General features: G+C 41.1%; 1 protein-coding gene across 2 annotated transcripts in view; it reads left to right on the forward strand.

The window, feature by feature from the left end:
* Mast2 (microtubule associated serine/threonine kinase 2) overlaps nt 1-20,064 on the forward strand; it is a 133,422-nt gene that overhangs the window by 5,166 nt on the left and 108,192 nt on the right. For both annotated transcript variants that reach the window (XM_013016941.1, XM_013016942.1), the window contains exons 2-3: nt 13,556-13,703; nt 16,349-16,491. In XM_013016941.1, the coding sequence (XP_012872395.1) occupies nt 13,556-13,703; nt 16,349-16,491 (291 nt within the window). The remainder of the gene's footprint in view (nt 1-13,555; nt 13,704-16,348; nt 16,492-20,064) is intronic.

A 20,064-nucleotide genomic window follows, 5' to 3' on the forward strand; every position in this document is an offset into this window, starting at 1 on the left:
ACCACTTGAGCCACAGCACCACTTCCGGCTTTTTTCTTTTTTCTTATGTGGTGCTGAGGAATCGAACCCAGGGCCTCAGGCATGCAAGGCAAGCACTCTACCACTGAGCCACCTTCCCAGCCCTAGCTTGTTCTGTCATTGTTCTGTGTCCTGTAGCAGGCTTACTTTATTCATGGGAAGTGCTTAGGATTGGAGTGAGGGGTCTATATTCTTATATTCATGACATTGTGTTACAGAACTCCTCTAGAGTCATCTGAAACTTTGTCTGGACCTCTTTCCTTATCTACATTTTTCCTACCTGTATTTGCATTTTTTCACCAAATCCTTCATCATTTGTGTTTTAACATTTGTGACTTTTCTAATTTGATAGTAATCTTGAAAGTCTATAGTTAGTTACGATTTATGATTTTTTTTTTTTTTTTTTGGTCGGTCATGGGGCTTGAACTCTGGGCCTGGGCGCTGTCCTTCAGCTCTTCAGCTCAAGGCGAGCGCTCTACCACTTGAGCTACAGTGCCACTTCCGATTTTCTGGTGGTTTATCGGAGATAGGAGTCTCACGGCCTCTCCTGCCCAGGCTGGCTTTGAACTGCGATCCTCAGATCTCAGCCTCCTTGAGTAGCTAGGATTACAGGCGTGAGCCACCAGTGCCCGGCTACGATTTATGATTTTTGAAAAGACAAAAAGTTTCAGTTGGATACACTATGATTTTGTATAGTCTATTATTGGGGTAGTTAATGACGTCTCCATTGCTTATGACATGGAATAGTACTTATTATATTTTATATTATATTATTAACTATCTATGTTTAGGAATAAATTCTTACCAGGATGCAGGATGCTGATCTCCAGAGATCAGTGGATTGTCATGCAATTAAAATAGAACCCATTTTTTTTTTTTTTGTGGATCGTGGGGTTTGAACTCCGCCTGGGCGCTGTCCCTCAGCTCTTCAGGTCAAGGTGAGTGCTCTACTGCTTGAGTCACAGCGTCACAGCGCCACTTCCGGTTTTCTAGTGGTTTATTGGAGATAAGAATCTCCCAGACTTTCCTGCTTGGGCTGGCTTTGAACCAAGATCCTCATATCTCAGCCTCCTGAGTAGCTAGGATTACAGGTGTGAGCCACCGGTGCCTTGCCCTATTGTTTTTCTTTTGAAATATGTTTTTCCTTTTATCTTTTTGTTTTATTACCAGATTGGAAATTGTATTTATGGTCTTTATTTTTTTCTGTTCCCTTGATCTCCTGAGCCAGTCATTTGTTACACTATGCTTATTTTGCTGTCACAGCATTTTTTAAACTTTATTCCTGCCTAGGTGCTGGTGGCTCATGCCTGTAATCCTAGCTATTCAGGAGGCTGAGATCTGAGAATTGCGGTTTGAAGCCAGCCCCTGGCAGGGAACTCTGATACTTTTTTTTTTTTTTTTTGACAGTTCTGGGGCTTGAACTCAGGGCTTGGGCCTGTTTCTAAGCTTTTTTTTTTTTTTTTTTGCTCAAGGCTAGCACTCGAGAGCCATAGTGCCACTTTTGGCTTTTTCTGTTTCTGTGGTACTGAGGAATTGAACCAAGGGCTTCATGCATGCTAGGCAAGCACTCTATCACTGAGCCACATTCCCAGCCCTCTGTGAGACTTGTATCACTATAAACTACTCAAAAATAGCCGGGCCTGGTGCTGGTAGCTTATGCCTGTAATCCAAGCTACTCAGGAGGCTGAGATCTGAGATTTGTGGTTCAAATCCATCCTGGGCAGGAAAGTCTGTGAGACTCCTATCTCCAATTAACCACCAGAAAACCAGAGTGGCGCTGTGGCTCAAGTGGTAGAGTGCTAAAGTTTAGGGACAATGCCCAGGTCCAGGTCCACAGTTCAAGCCCCAGGACCAGCAAAATAAAACAAAGCAAAATAAAAACCTGTATTCCCACTGTCAGTATCTTAATTTAGATTTATAAAATTTAGTCTTGGTTGTTGTAATATCTTAATGACGTTTACTCAGTCTTTTTTTTTCTCTAATGTATTCTGCATTCTATTAAAAAAAGATTAGAACTTATTGCCTACTTGGATAATGTGCTGAAAATATATTTGTTAAGTGATTATTTAATTTCTCTCTTTAGAAAATTTTAATAAGTAAAATTTGTTTATTTCGGTGGTACAGGTGTTTGAAATCAAGGACTTGTATTTTCTTGCCTTTCTTGTTCATTTGGCACTCTACCACTTGAGCTATTCCTTCAGCCTGGCTTTTTGCTGGTTAATTGAAGATGGAGTCTCAAGAACTTTTCTGCCCAGGCTGGCTTCAAACTGTGATCCTCTGGATCTCAGTTTCCTTAGTAGGTAGGAACACAGGTATGAGTTACCAGTACCAGGTTTGCTTTGTTGCTTATTTACTTGTACCACAGTGGGACTTGAACTCAGACCTCTTGTTCTTACTTGGCATTATTGCTTGAGACTGGAGCCCTGCAACTTGATCCAGATCTTTAGTGCACATTTTTATTGGTTAAAAGAGATAAGAATCTCTTGGATTTGTCTGGTTTGGCTGATTTTGAATAGACATACATTTTTCCATCACATCAGGATTTTTTTTTAATTGGTACATAATATCCATATTTATGGTATGTCATAATGTATATTGTGTAGTGATCCAGTCAAGGCAATTAACATATCTGTTGCAGCAAACATTTATTTCTGTGTGGTGAAACAGTTGATATTGTATAAACAAGGTGTGGTGTGGATAAGTTTATAATCCCAGCAATCAGGAGCATGAGGCAGGAAGATTGGGAGTTTCAAGCAAGCCTGGGTTTCATGTGAGTTTTAGAGCGGCCCGATCTACCTAGTTTGATCCTATTTCAAAACCAAAAACAAGAAGAAGAAAAACCTGGAGTACTGGAGGCTCATGCCTGTGATTTGAAGCCAGCCTGGGCAGAAAATTTCCAGTTAACTAACAAAATGTCAGACTGGTAGAACACTAGCTGGGAATGTAAAGGAGGCTGAGCAAGAGCTTGACCTGAGTACAAGCCCCAGTACCACCACAGAAACAAAACCAAAGACTGGAGTGTAAGGCTTATGTCTATGATCCTAGCAACTTGGGAATCTGAGAGCAGAAAGACTGAGGCTTCAGGCCAGCTTGAGCAGAAAAGTTAGTGAGACCTTAATTAAAAAATAACCAGCCAACTCTCTGCTCAGGAGGTTGAGATCTGAGGATCACAGTTTAAACTCAGTCTGAGCAGCAAAGTCCATGAACCTTACCTCCAATTAACCACCAAACATCCAGAAGTGGTTCATTCAAGGCTGTGCTCAGGAAAAACATCTAGGTCTGAGTTTAGGCCCAGGTACTGTCTTGAACACATAGAGAAATGACCATCTAAAAAGCAGAGTCTAGAGGCTTTTTTTTGGGGGTGGGGTGGGGTGGGGCAGGGTCTGGTCGTGGGGCCTGAACTTTGGGCCTGGGCGCTGTCCCTCAGCTCTTCAGCTCAAGGCTAGCGCTCTACCACTTGAACCACAGTGCCACTTCTGGCTTTTTTTTTCTTTTTGCTTATGTGGTGCTGAGGAATTGAACCCAGGGCCTCATGCATGCAAAGTAAGCGCTCTACCACTGAGCCACCTTCCCAGCCCTAGAGGCTTTTTTTTTTGGTTGCTGTTGGACATGGGGCTTGAATTCAGAATTTGTTGCTGTCCCTGAGATCCTTCACTCAAGGCTAGTGCTCTACCACTTTGATCCACAGCTCTCCTTCTGGTTTTCTGGTAGTTAATATGAGATAAGAGTCTTAGGAACTTTCCTGCTAGAATTACAGGTGGGAGCCACAGATACCCAGCTTCTTTCCTTTTCTTTCTTTTTCTTTTTTTTTTGTCAGTCATGGGGCTTGAACTCTGGGCCTCAGCGCTGTCCCTCAGCTCTTCAGCTCAAGGCTAGTACTCTATCACTTGAGCTACAGCACCACTTCCAGTTTTCTAGTGGTTTATTGGAGATAGGAGTCTCTCGGTCTTTTCTGCCTGGGCTGGCTTTGAACCAAACCGAGATCCTTAGATCTCAGTCTCCTGAGGATCTAGGATTATAGGCGTGAGCCACCAGCCCCTGGCTTCCTCTTCTTCTTTATTTTTTTTTTTAAATATGCATTATGATATCATTAACTATAGTCATCCTTCTGTAATAGCAGAACTTATTCATTCACTGTTTATTTTCTGAAACATTTAGTAGTTTCTGATGTTCTTTAAGCCTGATCTGGCATTCAGTCTTTTTGATATTTCTCACTTTTTATTAGAAAAGTAATAGTTAGCTCTCCCTTCCCTTAGTTCCTTAGGGCTCTTTGCTTTTCTCTATCATAGCATTGATTACTGAAATTCTCTCTTTCTCTCTCTCTCTCTCTCTCTTTTTGTCGGTCATGGGTGCTGTCCCTCAGCTCAAGGCAAGCACTCTACCGCTTGAGCCACAGCACTTCTTCCGGTTTTCTAGTGGTTTATTGGAGATAAGAGTCTTATGGACTTTCCTGCCTGGGCTGGCTTTTTTTTTTTTTTTTTTTTTTTGGTCTGCTGTGGGGCAGCTCTTCAGCTCAAGGCGAACGCTCTACCACTTGAGCTACAGCGCCACTTCCGGTTTTTCTGGTGGTTATTGGAGATAGGAGTCTCACGGTCTCTCCTGCTTGGGCTTTGAACCGCGATCCTCAGATCTCAGCCTCCTGAGTAGCTAGGATTATAGGCGTGAGCCATTGGCGGCTGGCTTCTCTCTCTTACAAGTATGTTTTTTTTTTTTTTGGGTCCCGTCATGGGGCCTGAACTCTGGGCCTGGGCGCTGTCCCTCAGCTCTTCAGCTCAAGGCTAGCACTCTACCACTTGAGCCACAGTGCCATTTCCGGCTTTTTTCTTTTTGCTTATGTGGTGCTGAAGAATCGAACCCAGGGCCTCAGGCATGCAAGGCAAGCCTCTACCACTGAGCCACCTTCCCAGCTCACTAGTATGTTTTTTGGCAGTACAGATTGTTTTATTTACTGTTGTATACCTATGACCTGTAAAGTACTTGAAACATAATTATCAGAATATTTGTTAGAAACTTAGATATTTGCTCAATATATGTTCTAGCTGTCAGTGTTTGGTCAGAGGATGAACTCTTAGAAAGCTGTCTTATTCATCATTGTTATTCATCATTGTTGACTCTTAAGCCTCTAGAATTTTAACAAGAATGCAGTATAGATTTAGAAATATTTGTTTATTCTTAGACATGTTCATATACTTATTTAATCATAAATCTGAAAAGCTTTTTCTTCTATGATTCTACCTCTGCCTCTTAAAATTCTTTTCAAAAGCCAGGCGCCGGAGCTCACGCCTGTAATCCTAGCTACTCAGGAGGCTGAGATCTGATGATCATGGTTCAAAGCTAGCCCGGGCAGGAAAGTCCATGAAACTCTTATCTCCAATAAACCACCAGAAAACCGGAAGTGGAGCTGTGGCTCAGTGGTAGAGTGCCCGCCTTGAGCTGAAGAGCTGAGGGACAGTGCTCAGGGCCCAGAGTTCAAGCCCCATGACTGACAGAAAAAGAATTCTTTTCAAGAGCTGGGATTGCTGGGTGCCAGTGGCTCATGCCTGTAAACCTAGCTACTCAGAAGTCTGAGATCTGAGGATCATGGTTCAGAGCCAGGAAAGCCTGTGTAAGTATTTCTTGAATAAATGAATAGAAAATGATTCGAATGTTTTGAATGAGGCTGATGGGAGAAGCAATAGTAAGAAAAGGAAATGGAATCTTTTGGGAGATAGCAGAAGATGAGTTTGATTCTAGTTTCTACGCCATTTGTAGCACCACTGAGGAATTTGAAAAAAAATTAATATATTTTTTTAATTGTAAAGATACTGTACAGAGGGGTTCCAACTATATGAGTAAGGTACTGAGTACATTTCTTATCTAACATTGTTACCCTTTCTTTGTTTTTCCCCTACCATCCCTTCCCTCCCACCTCCCTAACTCCTCCCCCCCAAGTTGTAAAGTTTGTTTTCAACATAGTGTCTTGTACATCTCATTGTTACAGTGGGTCATCCTGTCTCCCTGTTTCAACATTTTGTTATTTCCCTTCCCCTCCCCAAATTAGAAAAATGTATATACAAGATGCAAGGCACTGGAATGAAACACAGTGAAAACAGGGGTTATACCATGAGGAAAGAACATACAAAAGAAACAAAAAAATCACATAGTACATTAAAAATGACAGCGACAAAGATAAAACCTGGTGTGTCCTTATTTTGGGGTTCATTTCGCTTAGCATCGTCTTATATGGTCATATGTACATAGCTTTTGACCTTTTCTGCTTGTCCGGCAAGGTTATTCTAGAGGTATACTAGTTATTGCAAATAAGGGAAACCATGGGACCTATGTTTCTTTGGTCTGGCTTACTTCACTTAATAGAATTTTTTCCAAGTCTTTCCATTTCCTAACAAATGGGGTGGTGTCATTCTTTCTGATGGAGGTATAGAATTCGTGTGTGTGTGTGTGTGTGTGTGTGTGTGTGTGTACTATATTTTCTTGATCCATTCATCTACTGAGGGGCATCTGGGTTGATTCCATATGTTAGCTGTGGTGGAAAAATTATTTCAGGCAATTGACTTCTCTTTCCTCTGCACTACAATGTTAATACATTGACAAAAACATAGAGAAGAAAATATAGGGGGAGGGGGGAGGCTGGGAAGGGATGTGAAGGGTAAACCAAAGGAGGAGGCTGCAATGCTTGGTAAGAAATGTACGCATTATCCTGCCCATGTAATTGTAACCCCTCTGTACAGTATGTTCACAAATAAAAAATAAATAAATAAATTAAAAAAAAGAAAATATATAGAAAGGAAGCTGAATTTTTGTAATGAGCTGTAATTTGATATATTTTGAGTTTGGAATTAAAGTATAGGTGCTAAAGTAAGAGACTAAAAATTGTAGGATTTTAGTACAGTGTAAAAAGGTAGTAAGTAGAGAAGCTGTATATTCTTGTGCTTTATCTGGATTACTTTGGTAACTGTGTGAATGGTACAGAGTAGGACATAGTGGTTGAGACATGGGCATTTTGAAAAACCTGAGTTTTCAGTATAAATTTATTAACTTCCTGTCCTCTCTTAATCAGGGTATGGGTAAAGGCTAGCTTCTAAAAACCCATTAACTTTGAAATGTTTAATCAGACATTCTGGAAAAGGAGTCTTTTATTCCCATTTCCTGCAAGGAATCTTTTCCCTTTTGTGTTTGTTTTCATTTCTCTCTATTTTATCCTGTTATATTAAATCCTTGCTAAAACTTCAGGGAAAAAAAAAAGAATTTTAGGAAGGCTGGATGTGGTGGTGGCTCACATGTATAACTCTACTTGGGTAGGGGGTGGGGGCAGCTGAGATCAGGAGGATTATGGTTTGTTGCTAATCCTGGCAAAAACTGGAGACCTCATTGCCACTTAAAAAAAAAAAGAAAATTGGGCTGGGCACTGGTGGCTCAAGCCTGTAATCCTAGCTACTCAGGAGGCTGAGATCTGAGAGTTGCAGTTTGAAGCCAGCCTGGGCAGGAAAGCCATGGGACTCTTACCTCCAATTAAACACCAAAAAGCCAGAAGTGGAGTGTGGCTCATGTGGCAGTTAGCCTTGAGCACAAAAGGCTTGGGCACTGCATAGTCCCTGAGTTTAAGCGTCAGGATCAGCACAAAAACAAATAACTTGGATGTGGTAGTTATGTGCCACCTAGCTATAAAGTGTAAATAGGAGGATCACAGTCCTAATTGGCCCCAGCATAAATGTGAGATCACACTCAAGATAAAGAAAGGATTTATGTGCTGATAACTCTTAGCCTATAATTCTACTTAGGAGGCTGAGATCTGAAGATTATGGTTTGAATCCAGCCCAGTCAGAAAAATCTTAGTGACTCTTCAATTAACCATCAAAAAGTAGGAAGTGGAGTTGTGGCTCAAGTGGTAGTGTGCCAGCCTGGAACAAAAAAGCTAAGGAACAGTGCCCAATTTCTGAATTCAAGCCTATTTATCAGCATGTGCACATGCGCTCAGACACACACACACACACACACACACACACACACACACACAAATAATTAAAGATGTGATTAAAATGGTAGAATTCTGCCACTGTGCTTAATTTGTACCACCTCCACAAACAAAAATAACACTGTAATTTCCTCATTTTTCATTTGGTTCACTTTTTTTCATAGTACTGTTGAGATTATAGTAGTATAAAAAGTAGACAACAGTCCTTCATCTCAGTTGACTGATGTTCAGTGCACTTGATATGTTTGATCTTTCTATACTGTGGCTGCTGAGATCACACTCTTGTTTTCTTTCTATTTCACTGGAAGTGCTTCAGATTGAAAGACATATGCCTGTTATCCCAAACTATGTCAAAGGCTAAGATTGTACTTCCAGGTCAGCATAGGCAGCAAACTCCAAGAGTTTCCATTTCCATGGGGGGAAGCCTGGGTTTAGTGGCATGTGTCTGTGAGGCTATAAACTATGGGATGACTAAAGCAGGTAAACTGGGACTCAAGCCCTTGCCTAGGCAAGGAGCAGAGAACCCTGTCCTTCAAATAGTGAAAAACTGGACTAGAGGTATGGTTCAACAATATCACTCCAGTCTAGTAAGTGTAATACTATATACTACCCCTGCTTTGATGAAATACAAGCAGAAAACTAACTACACAGTGAGCTAATCTCCAACAAATTAAGGGTTAAAGGAGATGTGCATCTGCTACTCAACTTCTCCCTTAGAGAACATTGCTACATTAAAGTTGGCACAGCTGGGATGATACTGCAGAACTTTAAAATGTGGGCCCCTCAGGCTGAATTTGTTCTTAATTATGTTTCAAAACCTAAAGAAGCCATACTTTATCCTGAGCCAGTTACTTTTTTTTTCCCTGAAGGGAAAAGAAATGCACAAATTAAAGCTTCTCTTTCAAGCTGAACAAAGTAAGAATAGATTGATAATACCAAAAAAAAAAAAGTCAAGATGTCTTTTTTTTGGGTCCGGTTGTGGGGCCTGAACTCTGGGCCTGGGCGCTGTCCCTCAGCTCTTCAGCTCAAGGCTAGCACTCTATCACTTGAGCCACAGCGCCACTTCTGTTTTTTTTTTCCTTCTTATGTGGTGCGGAGGAATCAAACCCAGGGCCTCAGGCATGCAAGGCAAACGCTCTATCACTGAGCCACCTTCCCAGCCCTCAAGATGTCTTTAAAAAGTTTTTTTTCCTAAAACAAAGAACAGTAAAAAAAAGAAATATTTCTATAATCACCTAATCTGTGCATATACTTTGAAAACATGATAATAAGTTATTACTGAGTACTTCTTGTTACCATGTAAAACAATGTATTTTCAAAGATTAGTTTCTTTAATGCTAACGCTAGCCCTGTGAAATACATAGTATTATCTCCATTATTTATGTGGAATAATGAAGACTTAGGAAATTTGTGAAACTTTTTTTTTTTTTTTTGCCAGTCCTGAACTCAGGGCCCGTCCCTGAAACTTTTTTGCTCAACTCTAGTGCTCTACCACTTGAGCTACAACACCACATTCAGCCTTTTCTGTTTATGTGGTGCTGAGGTATCAAACCCAGGGCTTCATGCATGCAAGGCAAGCACTCTACTACTGAGCCACCTTCCCAGCCCTATTTGTAAGTTTTTTTGGAATGGATATTCCCTCTTCACATTGTATACAGAGTATCCACTGTTGTTTAATTTCTCCCAAGGCCTCTTTTTTTTTTTTTTTTTGTGGGCCATGGGGCTTGAACTCTGGGCCTGGGCACTGTCCCTCAGCTCTTCAGCTCAAGGCGAGCACTCTACCACTTGAGCTACAGCGCCACTTCCGGTTTTCTAGTGGTTTATTGGAGATAAGAGTCTCACAGACTCTCCTGCCCGGGCTGGCTTTGAACCACGATCCTCAGATCTCAGCCTCCTGAGTAGCTAGGATTACAGGCATGAGCCACCAGCGCCCGGCCTCCCAAGGCCTCTTTACTTCCCCCTATCCACAGCTTCCTGCTGTAGATGTTTTCTCTGTGAGTAGCCAGTCCTCTGTATGAGTTACCAGAATTAGTGCCCAAGAATTAGTTCCTTCCATGGTCATAGGTACTTTTCTATCCTTCCCACAAAAATGATTGAAATACAGGCTATTGTAGCCTTCTCTCTCTCTCTCTCTCTCTCTCTCTTTTGGTTGGTCGTGGGGCTTGAACTCGGCCTGAACTCGGCCTGGGCGCTGTCCTTGAGCTCTTCAGCTTAAAGCTAGAGCTCTACAACTTGAGCCACAGCGCCACTTCTGGCTTTTTCTGCTTATGATGCTGAGGAATGGAACCCAGGGGCTCATGCATGCAAGGCAAGCACTCTACCACTGAGCCACCTTCCCAGCCCCAGCCCTCTCTTTTTGCATAATTATTTACTGTTTCTAATTTATCTTTCTCACTATAGATACTTACTATAGTTGCCTGCGCTCTTGTCATTTGCTTTGTTACTTCGATGCCTCAATCTCCCCCTTTTCCCTTTCATTCATTTTTTAAAAAAATTTATTTTTTTATTGTGAAAATACTGTACAGAGGGGTTACAATTACATGAGCAAGATTATGAGTACCTTTCTTATCAAGCATTGTAGCCTCCTCCTTTGTTTCCCCTTCCCATCCCTTCCCATCCTCCCCCCCAATCCTCCCTGCTACCCTCCTCTTCTCCCCGCTCCCCCCGCACCAAAGTTGTAAAGTTCATTTTTCGACATAATGACTTGTACATCTCATTGTTACAATGGGTCCACCTGTATCCCTATTTCATTCATTTTTATGCTTTGCATTTATAAATTATATTCTAGGTAGTTACCACCAACCACTATTAGCACTTTGTGTGTTTGTGAACTAATCTTTGTTTCAACTTTTCTCAGAGAATCAAGCATTTTACTGTGTTTTCCCTTATGGCTCTTAGAATTTCCATAGTTCAAGTTACTTCAAACTTGTTATTTTCTTCCTTTCCCTAGAACTAGACATTAAAACCCTGGACTTCTTGCCCACTAGGCAAGTGTTCTGACATGGGACCACACTCCTAGTCTCAAGTCTTACTTATTTTATTTTTGTGCCAGTTCTGGGGCTTGAATTTGGGGTTTGGGCCCAGTCCCTAACCTTTTTTGGTCAAGACTGCCTCTCTCCCACAGCCACAGCCCCTCTTCTGGCTTTTTTGGTGTTTAATTGGAGATAAGAGTCTCATGGATTTTCTGCCAGGGCTGGCTTTGAACTTTCATCCTCAGGTCTCAGCCTCCTGAGTATCTAGGATCGCAGGTGTGAGCCACTGGTGCCTGGCTTCATGTCTCATTTTGTAAATGCTAAATGGCATAGGTGTCATTTATTTCCCCTTACGCTTTCTATTCTATCTGTGATGTCCAGGTTAGTTTGATGTACTGTTTTTTTTTTTTGTTGTTGTTGTTTGTTTTGTTTTTGCCAGTTGTGAGGACTGAACTCAGGGCCTGGACATTTTCCCTGAGCTTCTTTTGCTCAAGGCTAACACTCTTACCACTTGAACCACAATGGTACTTCTGGCTTTTTCTGTGTATGTGGTATGGAGGACTTGAACCAGGACTTCATGCATGCTTCGCAAGCACTGGACCACTAAGTCACATTCCCAGCCTGATGGACTGTTTATGTTTATTTTAACTTCTATGTTAATATGTTGCTATAACAAAATATATGAAGTTAGGTACTTTATGAAGAACAACGTTTTAACTCAGCTTGACACTGGTGACTCACAGTTATAATCCTAGCTACTCCGGAAGCTGAGCTCTGAGGATCACTGTTTTTTTTATTTTTTATTTTTTTTAATTATTTTTTTTTTTTTGGTCCGGTTGTGGGGCCTGAACTCTGGGCCTGGACACTGTCCCTCAGCTCTTCAGCTCAAGGCTAGCACTCTACCACTTGAGCCACAGCGCCACTTCCGGCTTTTTTCTTTTTGCTTATGTGGTGCTGAGGAATAGAACCCAGGGCCTCATGCATGCAAGGCAAGCACTCTACCACTGAGCCACCTTCCCAGCCCCTGAGGATCATTGTTTAAAGCCAGCTGGGGCAGAAAGGTTCCCGTGAGGCTCTTATCTCCAGTTAGCCACCAGAGAACCAAAGTGACAGAGCACTAGACTTGAGCAAAAAACAAAAAACAAAATCTATATCATAATGTGCTGGATGGCTTCATGATGAGAATGAATGGAAGAGGGAGACATCACATGGTAATACAGGAAGCCAGAGAGATTCAGGAGCCAGGTTACTGTTTTTTGTTTTTTGTCAGTTGTGGGTCCTGAACTCTGGGCCTGGGCGCTGTCCTTCAGCTTTTCAGCTCAAGGCTAGTGCTCTACCACTTGAGCCACAGCGCCACTTCAGCTTTTTCTGCTTATGTGATGCTGAGGAATCGAACCCAGGGCTTCACGCATGCAAGGCAAGCACTCTACCACTGAGCCACCTTCCCAGCCGCAGGCTTACTGTTTTTATAACTCAGTATTGAGAGAACTAAGTAGGATCCTTCAAGAACTATATTAATTCCTTCTACTCTGTAACCTAAAGTACTTCCTACTAGACTCCACCTGTTAAAAGTTCTACCACCTCTCAACATTGCTACATTGATGACTGTACTTTCAGTACATGAACCTTTGTGGAACAGACTACATAGCAGTTGTCTTCATTGAAATATGTCTCATTAGCATAATGAGGTGAATATTTGCCTAAAATGTTTATCTCTTCATAATTTCCCTTTGAAAATATGTATTTGGCTTCTATTATAGGCATATAAACAAAACTTTAATATTGGACTTGTTGAGTATTAGAGGTATTTCTGACTTTGCATGACAGATAGCAGCAGGTCTGTTATTTATTTTTATTGGTTGTGGGGCTTGCACTCTGGGCCTATTGGTGATAAGAGTCTCTCAGACTTTCCTGCCCAGGCTTTTTTTTTTTTGTCGGTTGTGGGGCTTGAACTCTGGGCCTGGGCACTGTCCCTTAGCTAGCACTCTACAACTTGAGCCTCAACACAACTTCTGGTTTTCTGAGTGGTTTATTGGCGATAAGGGTCTTATAGACTTTTCTGCCCGGGCTGGCTTTGAGCCATGATCCTCAGATATCAGCCCCTAGAGTAGCTAGGATTACAGGCGAGAGCCACCAAGCCTGGCTAACAGGTCTCTCTTATTTAAGGATTAAAAATCCTGCAGCCAGGCACATTGGTTCCTGTCTATAGTCCTGGCTGCTCAGGCAGGAAGATCACTTGTATCCAGAAGTTTGAGGCCAGTCAGGTAAAGTCTTGTCTCAGAAAATAAATGAATAAATAAGCAGACTAAATAAAAAGGTGTGTGTGGGGACTTTAATCATCTTTTTTCACTCAAGGCTGGTACTCTGTGGCTTTAGTCATCTGTGATCCTTCTCTTATTTTTCCTTTGGCATTTCATAATCACTATTCTGTGTCATTACATAGTATACCAAGGTTTTACTAAGAATTATGGTTCAAGCTTTAGCTGTTAAGTAGGAAATATAAAATATTGGTACTTAATGAATGTTTACTATAAAGTTCTTATGCTTCTGGAAATATACTGAAAATTGATGTTTTATTCTTTATTCTTTCAAGGATGTGGTAACTGGACTTAGTCCCCTGCTCTTTAGGAAGCTCAGTAATCCTGACATATTTTCATCTACTGGAAAAGCTAAACTCCAGCGACAACTTAGTCAGGATGACTGTAAGTTACGAAGAGGAAGCCTGGCCAGTTCTCTGTCAGGTAAATATCTATGGGTTTGTTTTTTTTTCAAATTTTAAATTTTGATTTAAAGAACCATAGGGGAGGGTTCTGGAGGTGTGACTCAGTTGAGGGAAAGCAAGTTTGAGTTTGAGTCCAGGTCTTGGACTTGAAAAATTATTTGGATTAGCTATTTTTCTTTTGAGTATTCAACAAACAAAATCCAGTGCTTTGTTCTAAAATGCTAAATTCTTTCTTTACATCCTATGAGGTAAGTCCATGACAACTGGGTTGTGAAGTGTGGAAATGTGGTTGTATTTGATAGTTCTTTCTATAGAATTTTCAGTTAATTGGATTTCAACTTTAAGTCGTGCTTTATACTTGCTTAGATGTTTTTGTATCTGGGTACTAAACATACTAAAGATTTTGCAGAGAATAACCTGATACCTTTGCTAAATGATGCTTTCTTTATGCTTATGATAGGAACAGACTATCTTTCTAGATTCAGACCTCCCCACTCCTCTATTTTTGGAGGGAAATGATGCTGGGGATCAAATCCAGGGCCTGGGCACTGTCCTGAGCTTCTTTTGTTCAAGGCTAGCACTCTGCAACTTAAGCCACAGCTTTATTACTGGCTTTTTTTTTTTTTTTTTTTTTTATGTGTGTGGTTAATTGGAGATAAAAGTCTCATGGACTTTCTGCTTGGGCTGGCTTCAAACTGGGATCCTCAGAGCTGTCTCCTAAGTGGCTAAGATTTACAGGTGTTAGCCACCAGCACCTGACTTACTTTATATTTAAACAATTTTTGGTGCTCCTAGAATTTGCAATGAGGGCCTCATGCTAGGCTAGTGCTCTTCCACTTGCCTGATATCTCCAGTTCTGCTTTTTTGCCAATGATTTTGGAGATGGAGTCTAGTGAATTTTTCTGTCCAGGCTGTTCTCTAATTGCTATTCTCTGGATGTCAACTTTTCATTGGCTAAGGTTATAAGAATGAGCCACTGATGCTTGGCTTATTGTTATTTATTATTATTATTATTATTTTGCCAGTCCTAGGGCTTGAACTCAAGGTCTGAGCTTTGTCCCTGAGCCTCTCTGTGCTTAAAGCTAGAACTCTACCATTTGAGCCATAGCACCACTTCTGACTTTTTTCTGCTTATGTGGTGCTGAGGAATCAAACCCAGGACCTCATGTATGCAAGGCAAGCACTCTACCACTGAGCCACCTTCCCAGCCCCAATTAATCATTCTTAATCTTTTTATTTATTTATTTATTTTATTTTTTGGGTTTGGTCGTGGGGCCTGAACTCTGGGCCTGGGCGCTGTCCCTCAGCTCTTCAGCTCAAGGCTAGTGCTCTATCATTTAAGCCTCAGTGCCACTTCTGGCTTTTTTTTTCTGCTTATGTGGTGCTGAGCAATTGAACCCAGGGCCTCATGCATGCAAGGCAAATGCTCTACCACTGAGCTACCTTCCCAGCCCCTCATTCTTAATCTTTACTTTCTCTTACATCTTAGTTTTCTTTTCGTTTAGTTTCGTTAAATTTCTGTTCAAATAAGTCTGTTATGGAAGTACATTGTGTGACCAAGAGTCAAGGCATAATATTCAAGTTTAGTGAGTGAATGGATATGAAAAAGAATGGAAAGAGTTGAAGCCAGCAATGATAGTCTGGATTTGGGGCAGTTATTTACTTATTTTGTGCCAGCCCTGAGGTTGGAATTTAGGGCTGTCTTTGAGCTTTTTTTCTCAGGGCTAGCACTCTACCACTTGAGCCACACCTCCACTTCTAGCCTTATGGTGGTTAGTTGGAGATAGAGCCTTAGAGACTTTCTTGCCTGGTCTGGCTTCAAATCACAGTTCTCAGATCTCAGCCTCATGTGTAGCTTGGATTACTGTTTTGAGGTGCTCAGCTTATTTTTAAACTTTATTATTATTATTTTTTGACATTAGTTCTTTTTTTTTTTTTTTGCTGTGATGAGGTTTGAACTCAGTCTTATGCTTAATAGGCAGGTACTATACCACTGGAAGGCACAACTCCAGATGTTGGGAATCTTTTTTTAGAATGTCAAAATGTTTGATTTAATTCTTTAAACATTGGACAAGGAAGTGACAAAGACACATTTATTTTGGTTAGATCACTAGCAGTGTGAAAAAATGTTGTGAAGAAGAGATGGAACTTGTACCTCACCTAGAAAGTCATTGTAGTTAGTTCTAGATGCTTTGTCTTTTTTGGTGACTTTGATGTCTCTGTGTGAGATGAAGACTGTCAGTAAACCTGACTACACACACAGTCTGGTGAAAGCAGTTAGTTGCCTTCTAAACTCCTAAGGGTCATACTTGTCTAGGAGTATTTGTTCATATCAGTACTTTTGCACTGAATTGGTAAGAAACTAGGTAGGCTGGAAGGGATTGGAAAACTGCTAAACTGGATTTCAGGGTGGGAAGGCTGTCATGATGGTAAATATTACAGAAAACTGAAAATAGTTAACTCATTTTAATATCTAACTTAAATTGTCATCACAACCAAGACATTATAAAAACTTATAAAAACTATAGATTCTAAAATGGAAGAAGGAAGAACTTTACCTTGTTTGTATCAACATGGTTGTACCACTATGACATTATTGCATTTGTATTTCATCATTCATTCATGAATAGTCACATGTATGTTTTCTGACTCTTGTGTTTGAAGGTAAGCAGCTACTTCCTTTGTCCAGCAGTGTACACAGCAGTGTGGGACAGGCCTCTTGGCAGTCTTCAGGAGAAGCATCAAACCTTGTTCGAATGAGAAACCAATCCCTTGGACAGTCTGCACCTTCTCTTACTGCTGGCTTGGTAAGATAATAAAATGATGGCTTGCTCTGGGGAACAAATCCTTGATTTTCATTTGTCTTTGCCACATTTATTATTTTTTTCTTTCTTTTTGTCAGTCATGGGGTTTGAACTCTGGGCCTGAGCAGGCTGACCCTCAGCTCTTCAGCTCAAGGCTACTGCTCTACCACTTGAGCTACAATGCCACTTCTGTTTTTCTGGTGGTTTATTGGACATAAGAATCTCACGGACTTTCCTGCCTGGGCTGGCTTTGATCCACGATCCTCAGTTCCTCCTGAGTAGCTAGGATTGCAGGCCCCTGGCACCCAGCTATGATTTTTCTTTATATATTAAATCATCTTTAGATTACTTATATGACCTAATACAATGTGAATGGCTGTTAATAGTGTTCTGTTTAGGGAGAAAAAATTTATACATGTTCAACTGTTGATCTTATTTCAAAGTCTTTTAATGGTTACCTTCTGTAAATTTTACCCTATTCAAACTAGCGATTTGTGAGTAGATTGTAAATCTGAACTCAATGAATCTGAGCAGAGGAGCTGGGCCTCTGCGTTATAGGGATAAATAGGAGAGCAGCCTGCTCTGTGTTAGTGATAGCCAGATTTTTGGCTGATTGTGAGCCCATTTGGCCTTGCTGAGACAAAAAAAAATTGTACAGGTTCAGTATAGAAGCAAATTTTTCCTATAATTTTTTTTTTCTCTGATACTAGGGCTTGAACTCATGGCCTCATGCTTATTGTGTGTTCACATCTGGTGTTCTACCACTTCAGCCATGTCTCCAACATGGCTTTTTTCCTTGGTAATTGGAGATGGAGTTTTGCAATTTTTTTTTACCTGGGCTCTTTGAACTTGGATCTTAATCCTGATCTCAGTCTTTTGAGTAACTAGGATTACCTGTTGGAGCCACTGGCATTTGGTTCTCTAAAAATTTTATTTATTTTTGTGCTGTAGTTTAAGTTGGACTTGGACTTAGAGCCTGGATGCTGTCCCTTAGTTTTACCACTTTGAGCCCCAGCTCCACGTCAAGCTTTTTGTGGTTAATTGGAGATAAGAATGTCACAGATGGTCTGGGAGTGTGGCTTAGTGGTAGAGTTCTTGCCTAGCATGCTTGAAGCCCTGGGTTTGATTCCTCAGTATTGCATAAACAGAAAAAGGCAGAAGTGGCACTGTGACTCAAGTGCTAGAGTGCTAGCCTTGAACAAAAGAAACTCAGGGACAGTGCCCAGGCCCTGAGTTCAGTCCCCAGGACCGACAAAAAAAAAAAAATCAGGGGCTGGGAAGGTGTCTCAGTGGTAGAGTGCTTGCCTTGCATACATGAGGCCCTGGGTTCAGTTCCTCAGCACCACATAAGCAAAAAGAAAAAAGCCGGAAGTGGTGCTGTGGCTCAAGTGGTAGAGCACTAGCCTTGAGCTGAAGAGCTGAGGGACAATGCCCAAGCCCAGAGTTCAGGCCCCATGACCAGACCCCCCCCCCAAAAAAAAATCAAAGTTGAATCATATAACATGTAGGTTTTTTTTTTTTTTTGTCAGTCGTGGGGCTTGAACTCTGGGCTTGGGTGCTGTCCTTGCACTCTTCAGCTTAAGGCGAGCGCTCTACTGCTTGAGCCACAGCACCACTTCTGGTTTTCTAGTGGGTTTCTAGTGACTTTCTAGGAAAGTCTCACGGACTTTCCTGCCTGGGCTGGCTTTGAACTCAGATCTCAGCCTCCTGAGTAGCTATGATTACAGGCATGAGCCACTGGCACGCGGCAATATGTAGTCTTTTAGGACTAGTTTTCATTTAGAGAAAATTTTCAAGGTGTATACATGTTGGATATGTCAATATTTAATTCTTTTTTATTGCTAAATACTCTTTTATATAAATATAACACATTTTGTTGTCTACCAGTTGATAGATATAGGTTGTTTCTACCTTTTATCTATTATAAATAATGTTGTTGCAGTAATGCTTATTTATATATCTAGAAGTAGTATTGCTAAATTATAACTCCATTTAGTAATTTGAAGAAACTGATTTTACTATTATTTTTAATAATTAGTGGTATAAAGAGGTTTCAATTCTATAAGTTAAGAGTATAATACGTTGTGGTCCATGTCACCCATTCATCATTCTCCTCATCCTTTCCCCATTACATCTTATTCTCAAGTTATGTTGTTCAATTTTTATATATGTTGAATAAAATGATTGTATTTGCTCATTATTCCTTTCTCCATCTGTATGCCCCTCTCCCTTGCACTCCTCCCCCTGAAAGTGTTTTAGCTTCCTGGGATTCATTTTGTTAAATAATTTGTTAGTTGTTCAGAGGAGTTATATCATTGGATTACTTCCCTAAGTATATAACCATTTAGTCAATTTGTTTGTGTATATATGAAACCCTGTATAAATTATCATGTATATTTATATTTTTAGATCTGGCTTCTACGTATGAAATAACACAGGCACTGTCACTTTGAGCCTTATTTTACTTAGCATAATTTTTTCTAGGTCCATCCATTTGCCTGCAAATGACATAATATTATTTTTTCTGATAAGAGTAAAATTCCATTGTGTGTGTGTGTGTGTGTGTGTGTGTGTGTGTTACATTTCTAAGATCCGGCTATTTTGGCTTTCATAAATAGTGCAGCAGGGGCTGGGAAGGTGGCTCAGTGGTAGAGTGCTTACCTTGCATGCATGAGGCCCTGGGTTCAATTCCTCAGCACCACATAAGCAGTAAAAGCCGGAAGTGGCTCTGTTGCTCAAATGGTAGAGTGCTAGCATTGAGCAGAAGATGCTTAGGGACAGTGCCCAGGCCCTGAGTTCAGTCCCCAGGACTGACATACACACACATACACACACAAAGAGGGGCTGGGAAGGTGGCTCAGTGGTAGAGCGCTTGCCTTGTATGCCTTGTAGGCCCTGGGTTGGATTCCTCAGCACCACATAAGCAAAAAGAAAAAAGCCAGAAGTGGCGCTGTGGCTCAAGTGGTAGAGTGCTATCCTTGAGCTGAAGAGCTGAGGGACAGCGTCCAGGCCCAGAGTTCAGGCCCCACGACTAGACCCAAAAAAACAAAAAAAACAAATACACACACACACAAAGAAACAACCATGAACAACTAAAGGAACAAAAGAGTGCTATCACTATGTGAGTATTCTTTAACATTTAAGTGGCTATAGTGTTGGTTAGGGTTTTTTTTTATCTTTGCTGATTTTCTTTTCTTCTTCTTTTCTGCCAGTCCTGGGCTTGAACTCGGCCTACGCACTGTACTTGAGCTTCTTTTGCTCAAAGCTAGCATTCTACCACTTAAGCTACAGTGCTACTTCTGGCTTTTTCTGTTTATGTGGTACTGAGGAATTGAACCAAGGGCTTCAAGCATGCTAGACAAGAACTCTAGCACTGTCACATTCTAAGCCCTTTACTGATTTTCTGTTTACTTTGTTATTTGTCTGAAAGGATTTTGGAGTATCAGGAGGTACTGCATGTTCTTGTGTATTATGTTTGTTTTTTTTTTGTGGTCGTGCGGCTTGAACTCTGGGCCTGGGCGCTGTCCCTCAGCTCTTCAGCTCAAGGCGAGCGCTCTACCACTTGAGCTACAGCGC

This window comes from Dipodomys ordii, unplaced genomic scaffold (genome assembly GCF_000151885.1).
Source record: "Dipodomys ordii isolate 6190 unplaced genomic scaffold, Dord_2.0 Scaffold33, whole genome shotgun sequence".
Lineage (NCBI taxonomy): Eukaryota > Metazoa > Chordata > Mammalia > Rodentia > Heteromyidae > Dipodomys > Dipodomys ordii.